The sequence below is a fragment of the Haemaphysalis longicornis genome, unplaced genomic scaffold (genome assembly GCF_048455015.1).
Source record: "Haemaphysalis longicornis isolate Haplotype H1 unplaced genomic scaffold, Haemaphysalis longicornis Haplotype H1 scaffold_5, whole genome shotgun sequence".
NCBI classification, from domain to species: domain Eukaryota; kingdom Metazoa; phylum Arthropoda; class Arachnida; order Ixodida; family Ixodidae; genus Haemaphysalis; species Haemaphysalis longicornis.
The window spans coordinates 168976884-168998742 of record NW_027526385.1 but is presented as its reverse complement, the minus strand read 5'-3'; the positions used below and the strand labels follow the sequence as shown (position 1 = coordinate 168998742).

Genomic DNA, 21859 nt, shown 5'->3' with positions numbered 1-21859 from the left:
GCGGTCGCCGATTTCCTCCTGCACGTCGTCATCCTGCATCACGGTGCTCCGCGCCAGTTGCTCATTGATCGTGGCCGCTACTTTTTGTCAGAGGCTGTCGAAGACCTTCTTTGCTGTTGTCAAACAACGCAAAAAGTGACGGCCGCATAACATGCTCAAAGAAATGGCCGTACTGAGCATCTCCACAAAATGCTCGCTGACATTCTTTCAATGTGCGTTTCCAAAGACCATGGGGATTAGGCCGTTACACTGCCGTATGTCACATTTGCACATAATTCGTGCTGGCACGACACTGCTGGATATTCCCCTTTCTTTGTCTTTGATCGTGAGCCTACTTTACCGTTGGACTGCACGCTGCCAGCTTCAAGTGAGCAGACCACTGAATATGCTCGTGTCATCATTGCCCACGCTCAACTGGCGCGCCAGGTTGGCCTAGAATGGCTTTTGGCATCACAAGCATCCCAGATGTCTCGATACAACGAGCGCCACCGCCCTGAAAACTTTGCTTCTGGCTCTTCGGTTCTCTTGTGGACCCCTTCTCGCCGAGTTAGACTGTTGAGAAGCTTATGTCCCCTCGTCACTGGCCCCTACCGCATCGAGCATGTCTTAACCCCCGTAACCTACGAAATTGGGCCTGTGTTGCATCTGACATCGTCTGCGCACTCAGCACCTCAGTTTGTTCAAGTGAGATGCCTGAAGCCGTACCACACACGGGATGAACCTACTGCCGCTCCTCCTTCAAAACAGGCACCGGGACGGTGCTTCTTGCGGCAGGGGAGTTGTGTCACCGACTTTGGCCAGCTTCCCAGAAATAGACACGAAGCATAGCCGCATAAACAGGTGTCCAATATTTCCATAACTGGGTATGTGCTCCCGTGGGAAGGCGCTGGTCGATGACCAACGGGAAGAAGAGGAGGGATACGAAGTCCGAGTTTCGACTTGACAGGCCGCGTGCCATTAACCAGTCTTTGTGCCAGTGACTATGGTGTCTTATTTGTAAATACACCCCCTACCGACAACCTATCTCTTGGGTAAAATATCTTCGGTAACGTGACAATATATTCATCTGCCTCGTGAACACATGGAATTCCCACTGCCGACAGAGCCATCAGACGAAGGAACGGCCACTCAATCTCGGGGAGTTCATTGCCAGCCTCTCAGAAAGCATGATCTCTGCAGTAAAGGCGTCAAGAGGACCGATGATCAGTCTCCCTTCGTCTTCGATGAAGACGAAGGTCACTTCAAAGTCAGCTCCATGAAAATGTTAGAAGAAGGGATCGGCATCTTCTACTTGTGGCGAGCCAGCGACTTTGATGCAGGAGTTGTATGGCAAGTGCTAGCATGTGCAGCACAGTTGTGAGCGCGAATGCAATCAACTCTCTGCCTGAATAGGCAACGCAACTGCTTCTTCGAATTTTACAAACCAAATGACTGCAGCTGGCAAGGAGGTAGAAGAAGCGCCCACGGTGTCATATGCGGTTCATTCATTGTTTTTTACTGTTTTCAAATTTTACGTTTGTTTTTGTATGGACATGTAAGGTACCTTACATTTTGTAAGGTACGTTACCCCATAATAATTGTTTGTTTGTTTGTCTTTATTCGCATCTTGCACAACGTACACGACGCTGGGAGCGAGCAGTAAAAGCTGCCAGAAATCGACAGCTTGACAGAGCTGCAAGCCCCCAAGCACTGGACAGCGTAACGGCAACATCAAATACAACTTGTATATTAAAAAGAAAAGATGGAGAACAAAACAAAATGAACAAAAAATAACTACCAACACAGTAAATACGCAGAAGCCGTACTGGGTACTACACGTACTTGGGCATTACAAAAACTGCACATGCTATCAAGTAATATACAAAGGATAGCAAAGAACATAATGTCATGGATCATACAAAGGAGATAATGTTATTTATTATACAAAGAATAACACAGTCAAAGACAGGGCTATACACTGAAAAAAAAAGAAAGGGAAAAAATACAATTTTGGTCGGGACATCAATACGAGGCAACCGATAGAGGAAAGAGTTGTCTTTTTGACATCATTTTTTTCAAATACTGTCGCAGTTCTCGGAAAGTCGTTTCGGGGAGTCTAATGTCCTGGCGATTGAGTTCAATTAAGAGTCTTGGAAGTTTGTTTTGTAGGGTTTGCAGTCCATGTGTAGTTTTGTACGTTTTGACACAGAAGGGTTCAACATGCCTTGTTCGGTATGTTTTGGTGCTTTCCTGAAGTTTGGCTAATTTAGAAAAAAGGGGGAGTTGTTAAGCGTAGCTTGCTTTATTGCTTTACACAGTAGGTAATTGAACGTTTTTGCAATAGGCATTATATTATATTTCGGGAATAAATGTGGCGGAGGTGAACGCATAGGAAGATTTTCGAGAACTCCAATAAACTTGTTTTGTAATCTGTGTATACTCTGTAGATTCCTTTGCGTAATTGATGCCCATACTAAGTGGCAATAATTATTTCTGGATAAAAATAAAGTGTTATATACTAACAACATATTGTTACGTGGTAATATGTGCCGGTGGCGGTACATTAAGCCAACTACCTGTGATAACTTCACGATTAGGGAAGTTACGTGACTATCCCATGAAAGGTTTTCGTGAAAAATTGCCTCTAAAGTGTTAATTCGTGGTACAATCTCCACAGCGGTTGATCTTAATGATATTGTGTTGTTGATTATTGCGGTTATATTTCTGGCCCGGAAAAGAACAGCTTTAGTCTTAGCAATGTTTATTTTCAAGCACTTTTTTTGCGTCCGTGATATCTAGTCTAAGTAAAATTAGGTTTCCATCATCAATTAAACCATCGGCTACGCTACCAGTTGAAAATATAGTGGTGTCGCCTGCTTAAACGACGAATTTAGCATGCGGCCCGATACTATGTCATTCACAAACATATAAACAAAAAGGTCCTAAAATGCTGCCCTTGGGTACTCCTTCTAGAACTGGCAAAGGACCAGAGGAAGAACCGGCCACAGTAACTATTTGGCTTCGGTGTTCAAGATAGGATCGCACCAGTGATCCGGCCTTTCCCCGAATACCATACAGCGAGAGCTTTTCAAGTAACAGATTGTGATTAATGTGGTCGAATGCCTTTGAAAAATCGATGAAGTTTCCTAAAACAAGCTTTTCTTTCTCAAGTTGTGTACGTAGATGTTCTTTTGGTGTCAGCAAAGCGTGTTGCGTACTGAAACCCTTGCAAAACCCAAATTGGCACTCCGATATTATGTTATGTTTTCGTTCAAATTCCGATAGTCCCTTTAGTATAACTTTTTCGAGAATCTTAGAGAAGGCGGGAAGTATCGATAATGGCCTATAGTTTCCCTAGACTTCGATAAACGGTCGGTTAATGATAATTGGTGCATATATCGAAATGTCCTCCACAGACTAATTGAATCGCATGTTCCACGCAAAGTTATTACAACTAACCGCCAGTTTCCTTGGTATACTCGCGCTTTAAAACGGCTTGCCCAAAAGAAAAGACGGCTATTTAAAAAAGCCAAGCTTTCTGGAAGACCCGAGCACTGGTTAGCCCTACGGACGGCCAGTGAGTCGTACAAAAACGCTTTAAAAGATACGAAGAAAAAATTCATGAATGTCACGTTACCGTCGCTTTTATCAAACGATCCCAAAAGATTTTGGAACACTGTGAACGATACGGACCGCTCAAGTTTATCTCTTTTTGATTCCCAATCGAACCCAATCGCTGAAAATTCTTGCGCTGAAGCGCTAAACGATGTATTTATAAAGGCGTTTTCTAGCGTTTCTAACCGATGATTCCCCAAGTACAGTAGTGATGCAAGATTTCCAATGGATCCTATTAGTTTTGAATTTGATGGCATAGTACGTATTATTGATGATCTAAAATTATCCTCTTCGAGTGGTCCGGACAATATTAATGCTAAAATTCTTAAAAACACGAAGGCCAATTCAGCTATCATATTAACTAAAATATTTAACCAATCATTGGAACAGGGAAATCTGCCTGACGACTGGAAGATCGGTAAGGTGGTTCCACTCCATAAATCCGGTGACCGTCATTCATTAGGAAATTACCGCCCAATTTCATTGACCAGCATCTGCTGTAAGATCATGGAACATGTCATATTTTCACACTTAGCAAACTTTCTTGAATCATTCTGTTTTTTCACTCCTGTTCAACATGGGTTTCGAAAAGGCTTTTCCTGCGAAACGCAACTCGTAGCATTTACAAATGACATTCATTGTGTGCTTGATCGGGCTTCTGAAGTAGATTGTATATTTTTAGATTTTTGCAAGGCATTCGACACAGTGTCTCACCAATTGCTTTTGTACAAATTGCGTTGTCTTAATATTGACCCTAATGTATTAATGTGGATTGAGTGTTTTTTGACTAATCGTTTCCAATATGTGCATGTTAACGGTCATAACTCTTCAACAGTTCCTGTTACCTCCGGTGTTCCCCAAGGCTCTGTGCTTGGCCCGTTGCTCTTTCTTATTTTTATTAATGATTTGCCTGCAAATCTAACATCTCCAATAAAACTTTTTGCGGATGATTGTGTCCTATACCGCGAAATAAAAGGCCCTAACGATGTTCTGTTGCTGCAGAAAGACCTTGATGCCGTGTCTAACTGGTGCTCGCAGTGGCAAATGACCCTAAATTTGAGTAAATGTAAATTAATGCGCTTTTCTCGCCGTGAATCCTCTTGCCGTTCTTCCTATAGTATTAACAATTTTCTTTTACAATCGGTAACGTCATATAAATATCTCGGCGTCATTCTCACATCAAACTTGTCATGGAATATGCACGTCACTAGTATTACGGCTAGCGCTAACCGCATGCTCGGGTATATCAAAAGAAAATTTTCCAAAACTTCTGCATCCATTAAACTTCTTTTGTACACGTCACTAATCCGTACCAAACTCGAATACGCTGCTTCAGTTTGGGACCCTTTTTCTAAATCGCTCATCGACACACTTGAAGCAGTGCAAAACCGGTCAGCCCGTTTTATTCTTTCGAACTACGACCGGTCTTCCAGCGTAACACTCATGAAAAACTCCTTATCACTTCCGCCCCTTTCTTTGCGCAGAAAGATTTCGCGCATGTGCCTTTTCTTTAAAATATATGAACTTGATACTTCACTTAAAAACGCATTATTCACGCCACCAAGTTACATCTCATCCCGCATAGATCATTTGCGAAAAGTTGGCGTGCCTCAATGTCGTACTGTTTCCTACTTGAATTCATTCATCCCTAAAACATCAGCGGAGTGGAACCAACTGCCGTCTTTCTTAATGCTTGCAACCAAGGTTGAACAGTTTAAGAAACAACTGATTGACTTCTACACGCCGCGCTAAGTTACAAATGTTTTGCCTTCTGTTTTGTTCGAAATGTTGTGTATTTCGTTAGGTTTGTTTAATGAAGCCAATTTTTGTTTGTACCAAAGTGCTACGTCTTACACGTGCGAATGAATACGCCGTGAACGTTTTTTTTTTTGTGTGCCAACTTCCTTTTGCAATTCATCGCAAATGTTTCCGTGCTTTTTGTATTTTTGTTTTTTCATTGATGTATTCATTTTGTACCACTCCCCTCAATAATGCCCATTGGGCCATGAGGGTATCTGAAATAAATAAATAAATAAATAAATAAATATTATTTCAGTAACCGTTTTTAAAGACAACTGCCACTCTTGCAATCTGCATCCCTTCAGGAAAGATAGCCTGACTTATACTCAGATTGAAAATATGCGCAATGCATGGGCCGAGTAGATGCGCGACGTGCTTTATCGGTTTACCTTGGTACACATCGAAATCTCCGGCGTTGCTTTATTTAAACTCCATATTGTGGTATTTATCTCACAGTGATTTACCAGATCAAGAAAAATGGTGCTGTTTGTGTGAGGTATATCCCTAGGGTCATTACGCACTGTAGTGTGAGAAGCAATATTAACAAAGTGCTGATTGAACGCGTTTGCAAGCGCCTTTCCGGTGACCTCCACGTCGTTTATTTTTAGACGGTGTATTCTTTCAGCTGGAATCTTTTGGTTTAATATTGTGTTTAGGTTTCGCCACATCACGTCTACACGGCTAGCAGTTGAATTAAGTGAAGCAGTGAAATAGTTTCGCCTCGCCTTTTTCAGATCTTTATCCAAACGATTACAAAATACCTTGTAAGTTTTAAATACTTCTTGGCTTGTATTTTTGAGAAATTCTTGTACAGCGCATTCTTTCTTGTGATTCTGGCTGATAACTCAGCCGTAACGTAAGGTTTTCTTGAATTTTATTTTATTAAAAGATTTACACGGAAAACTAGCGCGGTATATAGTTTAAATATTTTACAAGATTCATCATAGGTGCTGTCCGAGTTTTTTTCCCTAAATACACTGTTCTAACGGGTTCGGGCTACCTTATCATAAAAAGTAGCAAGAGTTCTTTCTGTAATGTGCTGCACCTGATGAGTTCTATTTGTTCGCTTAATTCGGACGTGTTCCTTAGAGCATAAAAATATAGGGAGATGGTCACGTAAATCTGATACAAGTACTCCGGTTCGAATGTTTCCCGAGTATAAATGTGTGACGAATATGGTAATGAGTGATGATGAGTTGACCGCGAGTCTGGTGGGTAGTGTAATTACGTTCCGGCTACCATTTGACTTTAGCAGAACATCTAGCTTAACCTGCGAGGTATCACATTTCAGCATGTTAATATTAACATCGCCACCACAAGTTACATAAAGCTGAATATTATTCACAAAATCAAGAAGTGTCTCAAGATATTTTAAAAAAGGTGTCAGGTAACCGCTTGGGTGACGGTAGCATACAACAAGAAGAGTGCCTTGAAGTTTTATAGTCAATATTTTGTAGTCATGTGTCATCGCAGAAAATTGAGGTATCATTTCACAAGAATTGAGGTATCATTTCACAAGAGGTATCATTTCACTCTTAATACAAACTCCGCCGCCACGGCCTGGGGGGCGATTCCGATAGAAAATGTGATAAGATGGTTTACGAAAAACTTCGGATTGTTGTGTGCACCATGTCTCGGTTAACATAAGAACATCAAATGATGGCTTTATTTGATATAAGAAAAGATTCAAGTCGACTGCTTTGTTTCGAATAGATCGTACGTTTAAGTGTAGACATTTAAATGACTTCGAAAACGGAGTACCTAGGTACTTATCAAAAGCGTGCGGTTGTACGTAGTCTTCGGAATGGGCGGATGCCATGGTATTTCCAGTTGGCTTTATTTTTGTTTATCTTATCTGAGCCGGTCGTGGTCGCAAGCGTCAGTAACCACCACCAAAGGGTCACCATCTACTTTGCGCATGAGTACTTTGTTGTTGTAATGCCATACGTATTTGAAATTATTAGCCTCGGCCCATAATTTTGTTTCAAAAAGCAGAGCGCGTGTCCTTCTCATCCTATTTTCCGGCTCGAACAAGACCTCATGCGCATCAGACAGTTTCTTCCTATACTGCCACCACATGCCCCTGTCGGTCTGTTTCGCAAAGCGACAGATTACGCCGGATTACAGGATATTTCTAGAATTTTTGTTTGCCTGCATATTTTTCTTGACTATGTAGGGTTAATAAACTGTTCATGAGATGCCAGTCTGGATGTAAAGCGACAAAAGGAGAAGATTAACTGTCCTGCCGACAAGCCTGAGGTTATTTCAAGGTGAACAGCCAGGGTTATTGTGTGGTAGATTATGGCAATGTCCGGGTGTGTTGTCTTGTAATTTTCAGGTGGTGAAGGATAGTCGGTCAGTGCAAAAACGAAATCAAAGACGCCCCAAAAGGGACTCGAGTCATGCGTCAGTCGAAGATGGTCGGGACGGGGTGATCACATGTATGTAATCGGTCAGCCAGTGAAAGTGAAGAGGTTCTCTGTCTTCCGCTGTAATGCATTTCTGGAGGAAGGCCTTCCGGATATCAGCAGTAAGAACGATCATGCTGCTCCTAAACTTGAGAAGCAGCGGCAGGACATCAGCACCAAGCTTGATGCCTTTCCCCAGTATTTTGTTTAGAAACGGTTTATCATATCTGTACGACAAGTAATAGAAAATGATGCTGAGTCACGGCTTCACGTCGCACTACAGCGTATTGAGGAAGGTAGGAGGCAGTCTCCACAAGACTTTCAGACGACACAACTCCTTCTGCATGACATTGCATAGATAAATGGCTGATGACAGCATCGCTATCCTGAATAAGTGTTTTCTGGTGCTTGAACCGCTTAAGTCGTCTCGTAAGTCTGCCTTTGGCTACCATCCGGTAGTGCATTACCTGATTCCAAGGGCTTTAATCATACATGTTATGCGTTACCGTAAAACAGGTGGCCCAAGTGAATAAATAGGAATACCGAAAAAAAGCTCATTACACCGGGGAGAAGAGAACTGCCGTGAGCATAATCAAAGCAAAAATGGGGGTCACAAAAACTACGCGCGTTGCTACATGGTGAAAAAACCCATAAATGTATCTCTACTGTGACAGTGACGTTTATTTCTCTTCAAATGTTTGAATATTGTTTTTGTCTCACCGCAGAACCTTGTGGAGGTGTATTCATGGCCACAAAAGCAACAATCACCAGTCCAAACTACCCACGTAACTATCCAAACAATAAGAGGTGCACCTATGAAATTGTTGCTCCCTCTTCGCACGTCATCTTCCTCACATTCAACTTTTTCCATATCGAAGGAAGGGTAAGTCGGGGTACCCAATGTTTTATTGTTTTAACAACTTGTCTCGTGCCGTTTGTATTTTGTTTTTAGCCTTGTTCAAAACACAAAGACCCCAACACAGTCTTACTATGAAAACGTTACACGACATTTTCGTGTCAGCCTTAGTCACCTAGTCTCACCTTGATCTTTAACCAGCCGCGGTGGCTCGTGGCTAAGAGGTTGTGCTGCTGAGCAAGACGACGCAGGTTATATTCCCGGCCACGGAGGCCGCTTTTCTGATGGAGGCAAAAAGTGAAACGCCTGTGTGTGCTAGATTTCGGCGCACGTCAAAGTCCCCAGGTTGCCAAAATAATCTGGAGTCATCCACTACGACGCGACTCATCGCCTGCGTTGCGTCGACACGTTAAACCCTAAGATCAACTTCGATTAGTTACGTAAGTCAACGCCATAAAATAAGGAGACGGTGCAAAGAAGTCGCAGTTTCACAAATTACCTCAAGATGACGGCTGTGGGAAACAATTGAATTTTTCCAACAAATTACGTGAGCTTTGAGAGTGCGGTCTAATGTACATCATATATAACCAATAAGTTTAAAAACCTAAAGTGACTCTGTTTTTTGGAATAGATAAAGTCGTAAAATCCTTTGCGAAGGTTAAGAGAGAAAGTCTCTGAAAAAACGTTTCCGGTCATCTGCTCACTCTACTGCAAATTCCGGCAACAGACAACAGTCGTCGGCCGCTCTTGGCACGTAAATGCCTCTTTTCTCTCCCCCAAACACCTCTCTCGCTCTTCGATCCCTTTTTGACCCTCTAACAATAAACACAGAGGAGGTTTGCAAAAGTGATTTCCATTTTTTTGCTTCTGCTGCTCACACCATTAAATGGAGCGTTCTGTTAGAGTTGAAGTTAGAACAGTGCTGCGAGGTCCAGCCTCATGCCAGCAGTGTTTGTATTTTAGGGTCAAACCATTTTTTGTTCGTATTTGTTACTTCGTATCATTCAAATTACGGTGCCTTTTACAATTAGGTAAAACAGAAAGGTAAATACCACCTATGAATTGCCCTATTGCCAGAAATATTCCAAACGTTTTCTTTTTGCTGCAGTGTTGACAAGAAGAGAGCGTAGTGTAGGGTTTATGGTTGGTAAAAGTTTTCGCGGTGTAATATTGCCCTTCTAGTATGCTTTGAAGTTTTGGCGAGAATTATGAATCGTAAGAGAGAAAGAGAGACTTACAGAGGGAAAGACATTTTTAGGTATCGCCAAAGCAAGACTACGAGGCAGGCGATTCCTCCGTATTGCTGCACCACAAATGTCATGTATACAAGCGGTATACTAATTGGCCCGTGTTGTCGCAATGTTTTGCTGATCTCAAGTGAATCCACACTCGTTCGAGTGAAAACTTTGCTAACTGCTAAGTATAAAGACGTATTATATGGAAATTTTAACCTCTAAATCCACATTGTTGTGTTCATAGGCCGAGAAATGCCCCTCAGTACAACCTCCTCACATTGCACATACTCTTTTGTTGGCACCCGCCACGCTGGCTTGGTTGTTAGGGCATCGTGCTGCTGTGCCCTAGGACGGGGCTTCAATTCCCGGCCACGGCGGCCGCTTTTCTGATGCAGGCGAAAAGCGAAAACGCCCATGTGTTCGAGATTTTGGGGCAAATTAAAGAAACTCAGGTGGTCAAAATGAATTCATAGCCCGTCATTACGGCAGGCCTCATGGCCTGTGAAGCATCGACCCAATAAATCTCACCATCAAGCAAACTATACCTACAAAACGAAGTGCCCGACTAACTGATTGACTTACTCATCAACGCCCAGCTAAAACTGGTAGGTTTAGAGACACGAAATTTCGCGAGTAGATTTGTGTTATAGCATAGGGGCTCACTAAGGCGAGATTTTCGGGATTTGCACTCATAATCGAAGAAAAGGGTGAAATTGTGTTTTCATAAATACGTGATTATCCCGGTCACGCGTTCGCATATTGAAATGCTTTTTGCTGATATGTGTAGCCTTTAAGAATACCTAAAAAGTAATTTTCAGAATTCGCCCTGAACAACACTATCGAGGTTATTCCGCCTTTTCGAAAAAAATCGGTGTTCCTAAAGATTCGGCAATATATCATTCACTGATTCATTTATCAGATAGATATTATAAACATATGTTACACATACTAATGCAAAAAAAGTTTGAGGATTTCGCCCAGCGACGCAGGTAAAGGGCCACATTTTTTCAGAAGTGACACGCCTGACGAGCCGAAATGGCCTAACAGGTAATGTCAACACCAAGCCAAACGGCTGGTTCAAACAGATTCAATTTTCTGAGCACTTTGTGATTGCGGCATTGAAGCTGAATATTGCTTGAAATTTCAACAATTAGACCACGGAGAGAGTGAAGAGTGGTGAAAACATTTTTCAGATACTATTTTTAGCTCAGGCTACTTGACATATTGAACTCGTGTTTGTTGATGTAGGTAACTTACTCAGGTATCTAAACACTGTGCTACCACAGTTTTTCTATGACACCCATTTATTAGGGACAATCAAGATTTTGGAAAAACGGCGTGTTATTACACATTCCTCAGTATTTTCATAGCCCGTATAAAATATACACTTCGTTCTTGCTTGAAATGCTGCCCATTAACTTGTTCAAAAATCAATTTGACGAGTTTTTACTAACATGCGGAGCAAAATGCAACGAGAACTTTTAATTTACATCCATCTGGACGTGGCATTCAGCTGAATTTTCAAGCGTTCGAGTAGTGCTCGTGCCTCCCTTAAGAATCCGTTTCATTTATCATCAATCTAAAAGAGAAGAGGCGACCAGTAAAAAGCGCAAAAGCTCATGGGTACACTCTCTGCTCTCGTCACTTCCAGTTCCAGAGCTTTCCTGGGGTCCCGTAGGCAGGTGGTTTTCACGCGCGTCTATGCGTGCGTGTTGTTCATGTTTCCACCAAAGCAACACGTTTCTGCATTGGCGCAGTCAACCAATCACAATTGTCAATCCCACTAGAGGTTTTCTGAAAGGCAAAAGGTCGGGGACAAATGAGCAACACGCACATACGCACGTGAAAGGCGTCAGTGTAGGGGAGGCCAGAAGAGATCACCAACTGGGAGTGGCGGGAGCACGCGACGTATCCATGAAGCTGTGGGCATTTCATCGGTTACCTAGTGCCCGACGGACTTATCCATTGCCAGCTAAATGTGCTTGGCGCACAGACTTTAAATTTATGGAGTAAATTTGTGGAATTGCGTAAGAATCACTAAGGCGTGACTTTTGGTAATTGTACTCCTCACCGAAAAAATTGCGGAAATAGTGTTTCTGTAAGTTAGTGATTATCACTCTCATCCGCTCACATATGGAAGTGCTTTTTGTTGATATGTGTAGTTTTTAAGAATGTTTGAAAAGTAGTTCTAAGGTTTTGCTGTAACCAACCCCATTCGCGTGACTGTGCATTTCCGAGCAAAATAGGTTTTCCTAAAAAAGTATTCAGTGAATGTCTTACACATGAATTCATTTAATAAGTTTCGGTAATAAATTTAATGATACAAATGCACAAAACAAAATCTTAGAATGTCGCCCTGCGATGGAGGTAAAAAGCAAAAAACAATAATTAAAGGGGTACCGATAAAGGGGAGCCGGTAATAAAATCCAGAATCGCAATAGAAGTCACCATCAGGACTTTATTTAAGGCGGGCATCCAATTTCCGCCGCAATGCTATGCGTAGTTAGCTTCAGGCAGCTGAGACACACAGTTGCCCTACGGGAAGCTCTAAACAACATCTCCGCCGGTATTTGCACTGTTTTTGAAGTTCGTACTAAACGGTGAGTTCATACCGTGATTCTGTCATACGTGATTCTGGCTTCACATTTCGTGATTACGTTGTGCTAATGGTGGAGGATCTCAAATAGGCTGAAAATTTTAAAAGTTACAACACGGAGGGAGAGAAAAGTGGGAAAATTTTTTTTTCTGTACTGATATTTTATCCCAGTGCAGTTCAGATAGTGAACTGGTTTTTGTCGATATCAGTAACCTACGCAGATATTTAAACAATGTGTTTTGTACAAGATTTAACCCTGACTTCTTGGCTCTGCCTAGGACGCCTCTCGAAAGACATGTCTCTACTCTGAAAAATTTCTTCTCCAAGTATAGCTGCCATAACATTGCCAGTATCTACATTTTTAGTTTATCCGCTCGGTAAATACCTGCCTTGATTATGCCATTTTTGATGGGGATGGTGAAGGCGGCGCCCATTGTTTGTTGAAATCCTTGCCTGTTTTCCCTGGGGCAGGAGGCCTTGCAGTTGGCGGCACATGTTGTGATTGTCTGTAAACGAATCTTAATTTATACTTATCGTACATGCATGTTACTCCGAAAAACAATGCGTACTTCCCCGAGAATCGATTGCGCAATGCTAGTTTGCCGTGGGCGTGATGCAACTATCCCTTTTTGTTTGGTTTGTCCTGGGCATTCGTAATCATTAGTTACCAAAACACTCAAATTTTAGCTCTAACTTTTTATTTGTTGTTTTAAAGAATTACTTTCTTTAACACGCAATGAAATATCAACACGTGACGGATTTTACTGATGAGATAAATTGGGCCAGAGGTGCCTGGTGTGCCAAATTTCGCACCAGTAGGCATACTGCTCCTTCGGTTTCTTTTTGTGAACATATGGGAGGATTTAAAGACGATAAAGAGCGTATCGGCGAAAGAAAAAGGCCAAGGGAGCATATAGGCGCTCCTGGCTTGTGGTTCTCGGGGCGTTTTGATGCAGTTTTACAACGTTTGCGTGTTCTAGCATTGAATGAACTCGCAAACTACTAGCGTATCATTTATGGCATACACAAGAGCCAATACAGCGGTGTTGAGGCATTACTCATTGCTAGAAAGGCAAGGGAGTTGTTTAAAAACGGTAACAAAAAAATTATTTTAATGGTAAAGAATTTGCCCTGCGGCAACCGTAAAAACTCTTTCTGTAGGAAACGGCTTTGTGCCTATTCAAGGTTCAAACTCATTTAGCCCAGTCGGAGTGGGAAGAGTCAGGTAAATAGCTGCCTCCGCAGCTCGTCTGGTCCCAGGCTGTTGTAGTTCATGGCGGAAGCGTTGGCAAACAAGGCACAGGCATAATTCTTCGACTATATACAAAAATAGATAAGCGAGTGTCGGAAGCCTAGTTAGAAACAAAACCAGTAACTTCGCACAGCATACAAAAAGATGGCATCGATCATCACAGCACAGAAGCAAAAGTTTTTTTTCAAGAACAAAACAAAAGGCAAGAAATGAAGGAACTCTAAACCTTCAAAATCCTTCGAAAAACCAGACAGGCTTGCTTGGGATTCATCACGATACACCAACAAGCACAACTGGGCCCATCTCTGAGTAAACTAATGTAATTCAGTTAGCAAAATGTATATAGCAGAAAACCTACCTACCCCGGTAACGTTTACTGATGAAACCAAAGCACAGGAAGACATAAAAAGCGAATACGACAGGACCTTTACCCCAATTTAGACTTGTACCAAACTGTGCAACTGCAAGAGGAACCCTGTGCACTTATGCCTTGTAGCTACCGATGCTGGGGATCTCTAGTGAAGAAAAAATTGCAATATGCTCAAGTATATTCACCTAAACGAGCGAAAGAAAGGAATGTGTAGGACGCAGCCTAAGATGTACAATTCGTTTAGGAGCAGTAATTAAGGGCTGTATGCTGGAGCAACGAACACCGGGGAGTACATCAAAAATAAATACAAGTAACTCTACCATACAATTTGAAACTGTACCAAGAATAAACTGTACAGTTTGTTACTAAAAAGGAAGCTCCCATGGGGAGCATATATGAGTGTTCTTTTTCTGTGTAAAAAAAGGTGGCATCCATATGGCTGACGTACATTTTTTTGAAGCACTATGATCGTGTGATGGCGCTCTGTGCCAAAACGTGTGCACAGCCGTAGCGCGATATTTTGTCTTTATAAACGTGTAATGATGGTTCGAGTAGAGGCTTTTTTCTACTTTGAGAATTCTTCAGAAATATCCCATGTGTTTCTTTGCTCCAACATGCCCGTACAGCTACGTATTGCCTTTTTAGGCAATATCTAATGCGTCACTAAACCTGCAAATGTTGCTCTCAAGCTACCTGACATCATGTACAACTTGAACTCAGTATAAATACAAAAACAATACTTCGACGGTAGAGCAAAACAATATTTTTCAAGCTAAATTTACCGTCAATTGTGTGAGAGAATTGGGTCGCGGTTTATAAATGCACGCGAAAAGCGTCCCTTAAACTTAAGAATATCACCTATTTTTTACTCTTATTCATTTAGTTCTTCCTTGCTGTTACTGATACAATGAGGCTATGTGTTTTAGTTTGCTTCTGAACTGACATCCGCATTGTTGCTCACATATTCGCCATGCCGCCTAACTGTGGCCACTGCAACGTTAGTCAGAATATGGAATGACCACTTCAAAAAATGCCCGAGCTGCCAGTTCTGTGATGCCGAAACACAGCGCTACGTGTCCGTGATATTAAAAAAAAAACATATTGAAGCTACTATTATTTGCGAAAGCGAACCTGTGCCCCTATATTTCTGTAGGCGGCGTCTACCCGATGGCTCAATTTCGAAAAGGTTGAAGTGGTTTGGAAGAAACCTAGACGACAACCAAAGCGTCATCACGAGAAAGATTCGCGTTCAGCTATCATGTCATTTGACGGGGGTTGCCTGATTTGTTATAAAGGTGTAACGTAAATTTACTTTGTTTCTCTGGTATTTGTCATGCCACCGTCAACCTTAATAGAATGATTGCGCGGAATTTTTGCATGCCAGGTTATTTGTCCTGAAAGGGAATGTCCCACCCTCTGGTGTAGGTACAAACAATATCGGTAACTACAATCCTCGTGCGACTCTGAAAAACAAATCGTAAAAGTAAAACAGGCAGGATGTTTGGAAAATATTGCCGCGAACCATTTACGGGTTTGTTTATTTATCGTTTTTTTTTAATGCCCGGCAGCGCCCGGCTCTGTTATCTGTGTCCCATGCGAAGCGCGTGTTTCATTCTTTATTTTTATGCCGCACCGGCTATCTCATTCAGATAAGCAGACTGTTACGTCCTTACGTCGCTAGCCCCGAATAATCTTCTGTGACCTACAATGTTCTGGATTTGAATCGACGGTTCCAGAAACACTCGCGCCGAAAGATAAAAGCCTGCGGAGCAGACGCCGCGACATTCGATTCGACGACCCTCGCCTGTGCAAGTCACTTTGCTGACCGCTGCTTCGCCGCCCTTGTATTCGTTTGAGTTGTTAGGGGAGCACAAGTTCGCTCGAATAAACTTGTTTCTCCTTCAAGACAACTGCGTCGTCCTTGTCTTTGTGACATCTGGTAGAGGTGCGGGGTACGCACCTTTCATGCCCACTACAACCTCTGGAAGCAGCCAAGCTAGTCCTACAAGAGCAAGCCTCTGCCTGCAAGATTTACCACCCGAGTTTGGTCTACTGCCGGAGAAAGCGAAAAAGAAAGACGCCACCACCAGCACCATGGTCAACCAAGCCAATCCTCCCGTCGTTCGCAGCAGCCACGGGAATCGCCATCATTCCGAGGAGCCCCCGCAGAAGACCCAGAAGAATGGTTGGTGAAACTGGAGCACGTCCAGAAATTCAACAGGTGGGACGACGCAGAAACGCTCCGGCATGTTTTCTTTTACTTGGACGATTCGGCTCGCACTTGTTTCGAGAACACGAGAGCTCCTTCACAAACTGGGCTCAGTTCAAAAGCGAATTCACTAAGACCTTTACTACCATTGCCAGGAAAGAGCGCGCAGCGCTTTTGCATGAAACTCGCACGCAACATCCCAACGAAGGGGTCGTGATCTTTGTTGAGGAGATGAAGCAACTATTTCGCCGCGCGGACCCCGAAATGGTGGAAGAAAGGTAGTTACGCTTCTTGATGCGCGGTGTGAAGGAGGAATTGTTTGCTGAACTTGTCCGCAGCCCGCCCAAAACCGTCGCTGAATTCGGGACCGAAGCTTGCACAATTGAGAAGGCCCGCCAATTGCGTGCTAAGCAGTATGACCGCAACTTTGTTGGAGCGGCCAATGCGAACTACGTCGACAGCATGCGGATTTCGACAGACAGCCTACGCGAGACTATCCGCGCAGTAGTGAGGGAGGAGCTGCGGAAACGTCTCTCAACGCCGCCCCAACCTCACGTCGCTTCCCTTACCGACGTCATCAGGGAAGAAGTGCACCAAGCACAGGGAACATCAACAACGCCAGAAGCACCCCGCGAGGCGCAAGCCATGACCTACGCGGCTGCTGCCCGTCGACCTCGTCCACCTGCACCATATCGTCACGAGACTCCGTACCGTCGTCCCCTGTCGCCAGCCCGACCATCTGTGGTGCAAACCCCCGCCCCGAGGAAGACCGACATGTGGCGAACGCCAGATAATCGTCCCCTGTGCTACCACTGCGGAGAGGCCGACGACATCTACCGCCGCTGCCGTTACAAGAGGCTCGGTTTGCGAGGGTTCTCCTTCGACACACCCCACCCCCGACCCGGCCAGCACCCATCGGAGATCGAAGAATACCTATCCAACAATAGCCGTGGTCCAGCCCATTTCAACCGATCGCCGTCGTCCTACTCATACCAGTCGCCCAACCGCCGTAGCAATGCTGATTTCGCACGTGGAAGGTCCCCCAGCCCACGCTGGGGAAATTAAAAGCAGCAACTTCTGGAGGTAAAGTTGCACGACCACGGAAAAATAAAAACCCTACAACGACGCAACGACTCGCGGAAGAGAGTGATTCACGACATGCCCTCATCCCGACGACCCGACTAGCCCTGACGAGACTCCTGAACACGACGACAGCTACACGGCGGGCGCGTACCCGAACTGACCGAGACGTCAACTGAGAAGACGACGACAACGACGACCCACAGTGCCCGACCGGTAACACGTACAAGCAGAGATACGACGCCCCGACGAACCCGGAACTCGAGGAAGACGGCATCCGACGTCTTGGTGTCCATCGACGGCTTTGACGTAGCCGCCCTCGTAGACACGGGAGCCGACTACTCAGTAATGAGCGGACCATTTGCGTCTAAGCTGAAGAAAGTTATGACCAGATGGGACGGTCCCCACATACGCACAGCAGGAGGCCACCTCGTGACGCCAAGTGGAACGTGCACATCGCGCGTCACCATAGACGGCACAACGTACCCTGCGGCGTTCGTCGTTCTGTTTAACTGCTCCCGCGACGTAATTATTGGAATGGACTTTTTGATGGACAACGGTGCAATAATCGATCTGCAGACCAAGTAAATAGTTGCCCCCATCAATCCATGACGCCGGAACCGAACCCCGAACGACGTGCTGCTGTAAAGATTGCCGATGATCATGTCACCCTGCCAACCCGCGCAAGCTTGATGATCGCAGTCTACTGTGAAGATGCTGCTCCTGACGTAGACGCTATCGTGGACACTGATCAAAGGTTGCTTCTCGACCGTGGTGTCTCTGTCGCAAGAGGCATTGCGCGCTTCAAGGAACACCAATCCCACGTTTTGGTTACTAACTTAACCCAGGAGTACCAGCATTTAAACAAAGGCGCTGCAATTGCATTCCTCGAAGAAACGCAAGAAGCAAGTGACGCGATCGCGGTCGCCGACTTTGAACGCACACCCGCAGAAACCTTCAAACTCCCGCAGCCCTTCGGCGTGAATCTGGAGCTACCGCAAGAACAACGGAACAAATAATTGGCTTTGCTGCATCGCTATAGCGAATGTTTTTCGTCGAGCGCAAAACTACGTCAGACACCTCTAGCGAAGCACAGAATAATAACCGAAGATGGAGCCCGACCTACCCGAAAGTCACCGTACCGCGTCTCGTCACACGAACGGGAAGGCATCCGGTCTCAAGTCGATGACATGCTCAGCGACGACATAACACAGCCATCGAAAAGTCCGTGGGGTGCGCCGGTCGTACTTGTGAAGAAAAAAAAACGGCGCTTTAAGGTTCTGGGTTGACTACTTGCGACTGAACAAAATCACGAAAAAGAACGTGTACCCCCGCCCCCGAATCGACGACGCCCTCGACCACCCCTGCCACGCGAAGTACTTCTCATCGATGGACCTTAAGACCGGCTACTGGCAAATTGAAGTGGACGAGAGAGACCGACAGAAGACCGCATTTACACGGCCGCTGGATGAAAGGCGCACTGACGTGCGGCCTGCCGCGTGCCTCGAAAGCGGCGTGAGTGCGCCTAGGGCCAAATACTGCCACCGCGGCGCCACCGTTCCGGGACTGGTTGCGGTGAACGCGGCCCGCGGGACGCCAGCTTTCGGGCCGCTTATTTAGAAGTGTGGGCATATCATCGGCGTTCAACGCTCCACATAAGGCAATTACCAGCACTAATGTTACGCCTGTCAAAAGACAAACACGATTAGCGGCGGCCGAGCTTAATTTGGTCAAAATGGAAGTGAAATTCCGTTCGCAGCACCAGCATTACGCGTTGATAGTGTGCCTTCCGTCTCGCATTCTTGTGTCGTTGTGTCTTACATCGCCCGGCATGTTCTTTGTGACCTCACGCCCGACAGAGATTTACGTTTTGTCTGCAAGCTGCGACTGCAGAGAATATATTAAAATTACGGACAAACAGAAACAATGTTTTTGTGACGGCGCTTGTTATTTATGAGTGCCAACACTTCTCTATGTTTGAGACATAACCAACTTTTATGTAGGTTTTTCCTCGTGCACTAAATGAAACACCACAATTCGTATTAATCTCACGGCACATATGACTTGATTACACGTTGTTTAGTTATGAAGTAATACTACTATCATAGCTATCTCGGCCCTTTTTTATTTTGGTATATATATATATATATATATATATATATATATATATATATATATATATATATATATATATATATATATATATATATCAATGTTGCAGTCCTTATTGCCAGTGCTGTTTGGCGTGTTAACAGTGTTCTTTTTTTTATTTGTGCCAAATGAGGTATGATTGCCTTTTTTTTATGCAGGAATAACTAATTGAGAATTCAAGTCGAGAAAAAATGCGCCGTTTTTTTCCGGAAGCGGGAATCGAACCCACAACCTCCGCATAACGCGTGCGGTGCTCTACCATTGGGCTAGTTCCGCGGCGACTCCCTTCTCGACTATACCGCGGGGTTTTGTATTTACGACTGCTCAGAGCCGGTCAACTAGCGCCGCCCCTCGACCACCGCGGGAAGACGTAGAACGTCTTTTCCCAGCGGCCGCACGTAAGACGTGGTCGGAAGTCGGGGATAGCCAAAGGCATTTCAGACTGCTGAAGCCAGAACCCTCGTAATGCATTTTGTAGAACAGAGACGTACGGGACGAGGGATTCCGTAAGGACACATATCAAAGTTGCAGTCCTTATTGCCAGTGCGGTTTGGCGTTTTAACAGTGTTCTTTTTTTTTTAATAGTGCCAAATGAGGTATGATTGCCTTTTTTTATGCAGGAATAAATAATTGAGAATTCAGGTCGAGAAAAAATGCGCCGTTTTTTTCCGGAACCGGGAATCGAACCCACAACCTCCGCATAACGCGTGCGGTGCTCTACCATTGAGCTAGTTCCGCGGCGACTCCCTTCTCGACTATACCGCGGGGTTTTGTATTTACGACTGCTCAGACCCCGGTCAACTAGCGCCGCTCCTCGACCACCGCGGGAAGACGTAGAACGTCTTTTCCCAGCGGCCGCACGTAAGACGTGGTCGGAAGTCGGGGATAGCCAAAAGCATTTCAGACTGCTGAAGCCAGAACCCTCGTAATGCATTTTGTAGAACAGAGACGTACGGGACGAGGGATTCCGTAAGGACACATATCAATGTTGCAGTCCTTATTGCCAGTGCTGTTTGGCGTGTTAACAGTGTTCTTTTTTTTATTTGTGCCAAATGAGGTATGATTGCCTTTTTTTATGCAGGAATAACTAATTGAGAATTCAAGTCGAGAAAAAATGCGCCGTTTTTTTCCGGAAGCGGGAATCGAACCCACAACCTCCGCATAACGCGTGCGGTGCTCTACCATTGGGCTAGTTCCGCGGCGACTCCCTTCTCGACTATACCGCGGGGTTTTGTATTTACGACTGCTCAGAGCCCGGTCAACTAGCGCCGCCCCTCGACCACCGCGGGAAGACGTAGAACGTCTTTTCCCAGCGGCCGCACGTAAGACGTGGTCGGAAGTCGGGGATAGCCAAAGGCATTTCAGACTGCTGAAGCCAGAACCCTCGTAATGCATTTTGTAGAACAGAGACGTACGGGACGAGGGATTCCGTAAGGACACATATCAAAGTTGCAGTCCTTATTGCCAGTGCGGTTTGGCGTTTTAACAGTGTTCTTTTTTTTTTAATAGTGCCAAATGAGGTATGATTGCCTTTTTTTATGCAGGAATAAATAATTGAGAATTCAGGTCGAAAAAAAATGCGCCGTTTTTTTCCGGAACCGGGAATCGAACCCACAACCTCCGCATAACGCGTGCGGTGCTCTACCATTGAGCTAGTTCCGCGGCGACTCCCTTCTCGACTATACCGCGGGGTTTTGTATTTACGACTGCTCAGAGCCCGGTCAACTAGCGCCGCTCCTCGACCACCGCGGGAAGACGTAGAACGTCTTTTCCCAGCGGCCGCACGTAAGACGTGGTCGGAAGTCGGGGATAGCCAAAAGCATTTCAGACTGCTGAAGCCAGAACCCTCGTAATGCATTTTGTAGAACAGAGACGTACGGGACGAGGGATTCCGTAAGGACACATATCAAAGTTGCAGTCCTTATTGCCAGTGCTGTTTTGCGTTTTACCAGTGTTCTTTTTTTTTTAATAGTGCCAAATAAGGTATGATTGCCTTTTTTTTATGCAGGAATAAATAATTGAGAATTCAAGTCGAGAAAAAATGCGCCGTTTTTTTCCGGAAGCGGGAATCGAACCCACAACCTGCGCAGAACGCGTGCGGTGCTCTACCATTGAGCTAGTTCCGCGGCGACTCCCTTCTCGACTATACCGCGGGGTTTTGAATTTACGACTGCTCAGAGCCCGGTCAACTAGCGCCGCCCCTCGACCACCGCGGGAAGACGTAGAACGTCTTTTCCCAGCGGCCGCACGTAAGACGTGGTCGGAAGTCGGGGATAGCCAAAGGCATTTCAGACTGCTGAAGCCAGAA

The 21859-nt window shown here is 44.7% G+C and overlaps 1 protein-coding gene across 1 annotated transcript in view; it reads left to right on the top strand.

Moving 5' to 3' along the window:
• LOC144138817 (uncharacterized) overlaps positions 1-21859 on the top strand; it is a 238162-nt gene that overhangs the window by 92767 nt on the left and 123536 nt on the right. The window contains exon 7 of the mRNA XM_077671294.1: positions 8528-8685. Coding sequence (XP_077527420.1) covers positions 8528-8685 — 158 coding nt within the window. The remainder of the gene's footprint in view (positions 1-8527; positions 8686-21859) is intronic.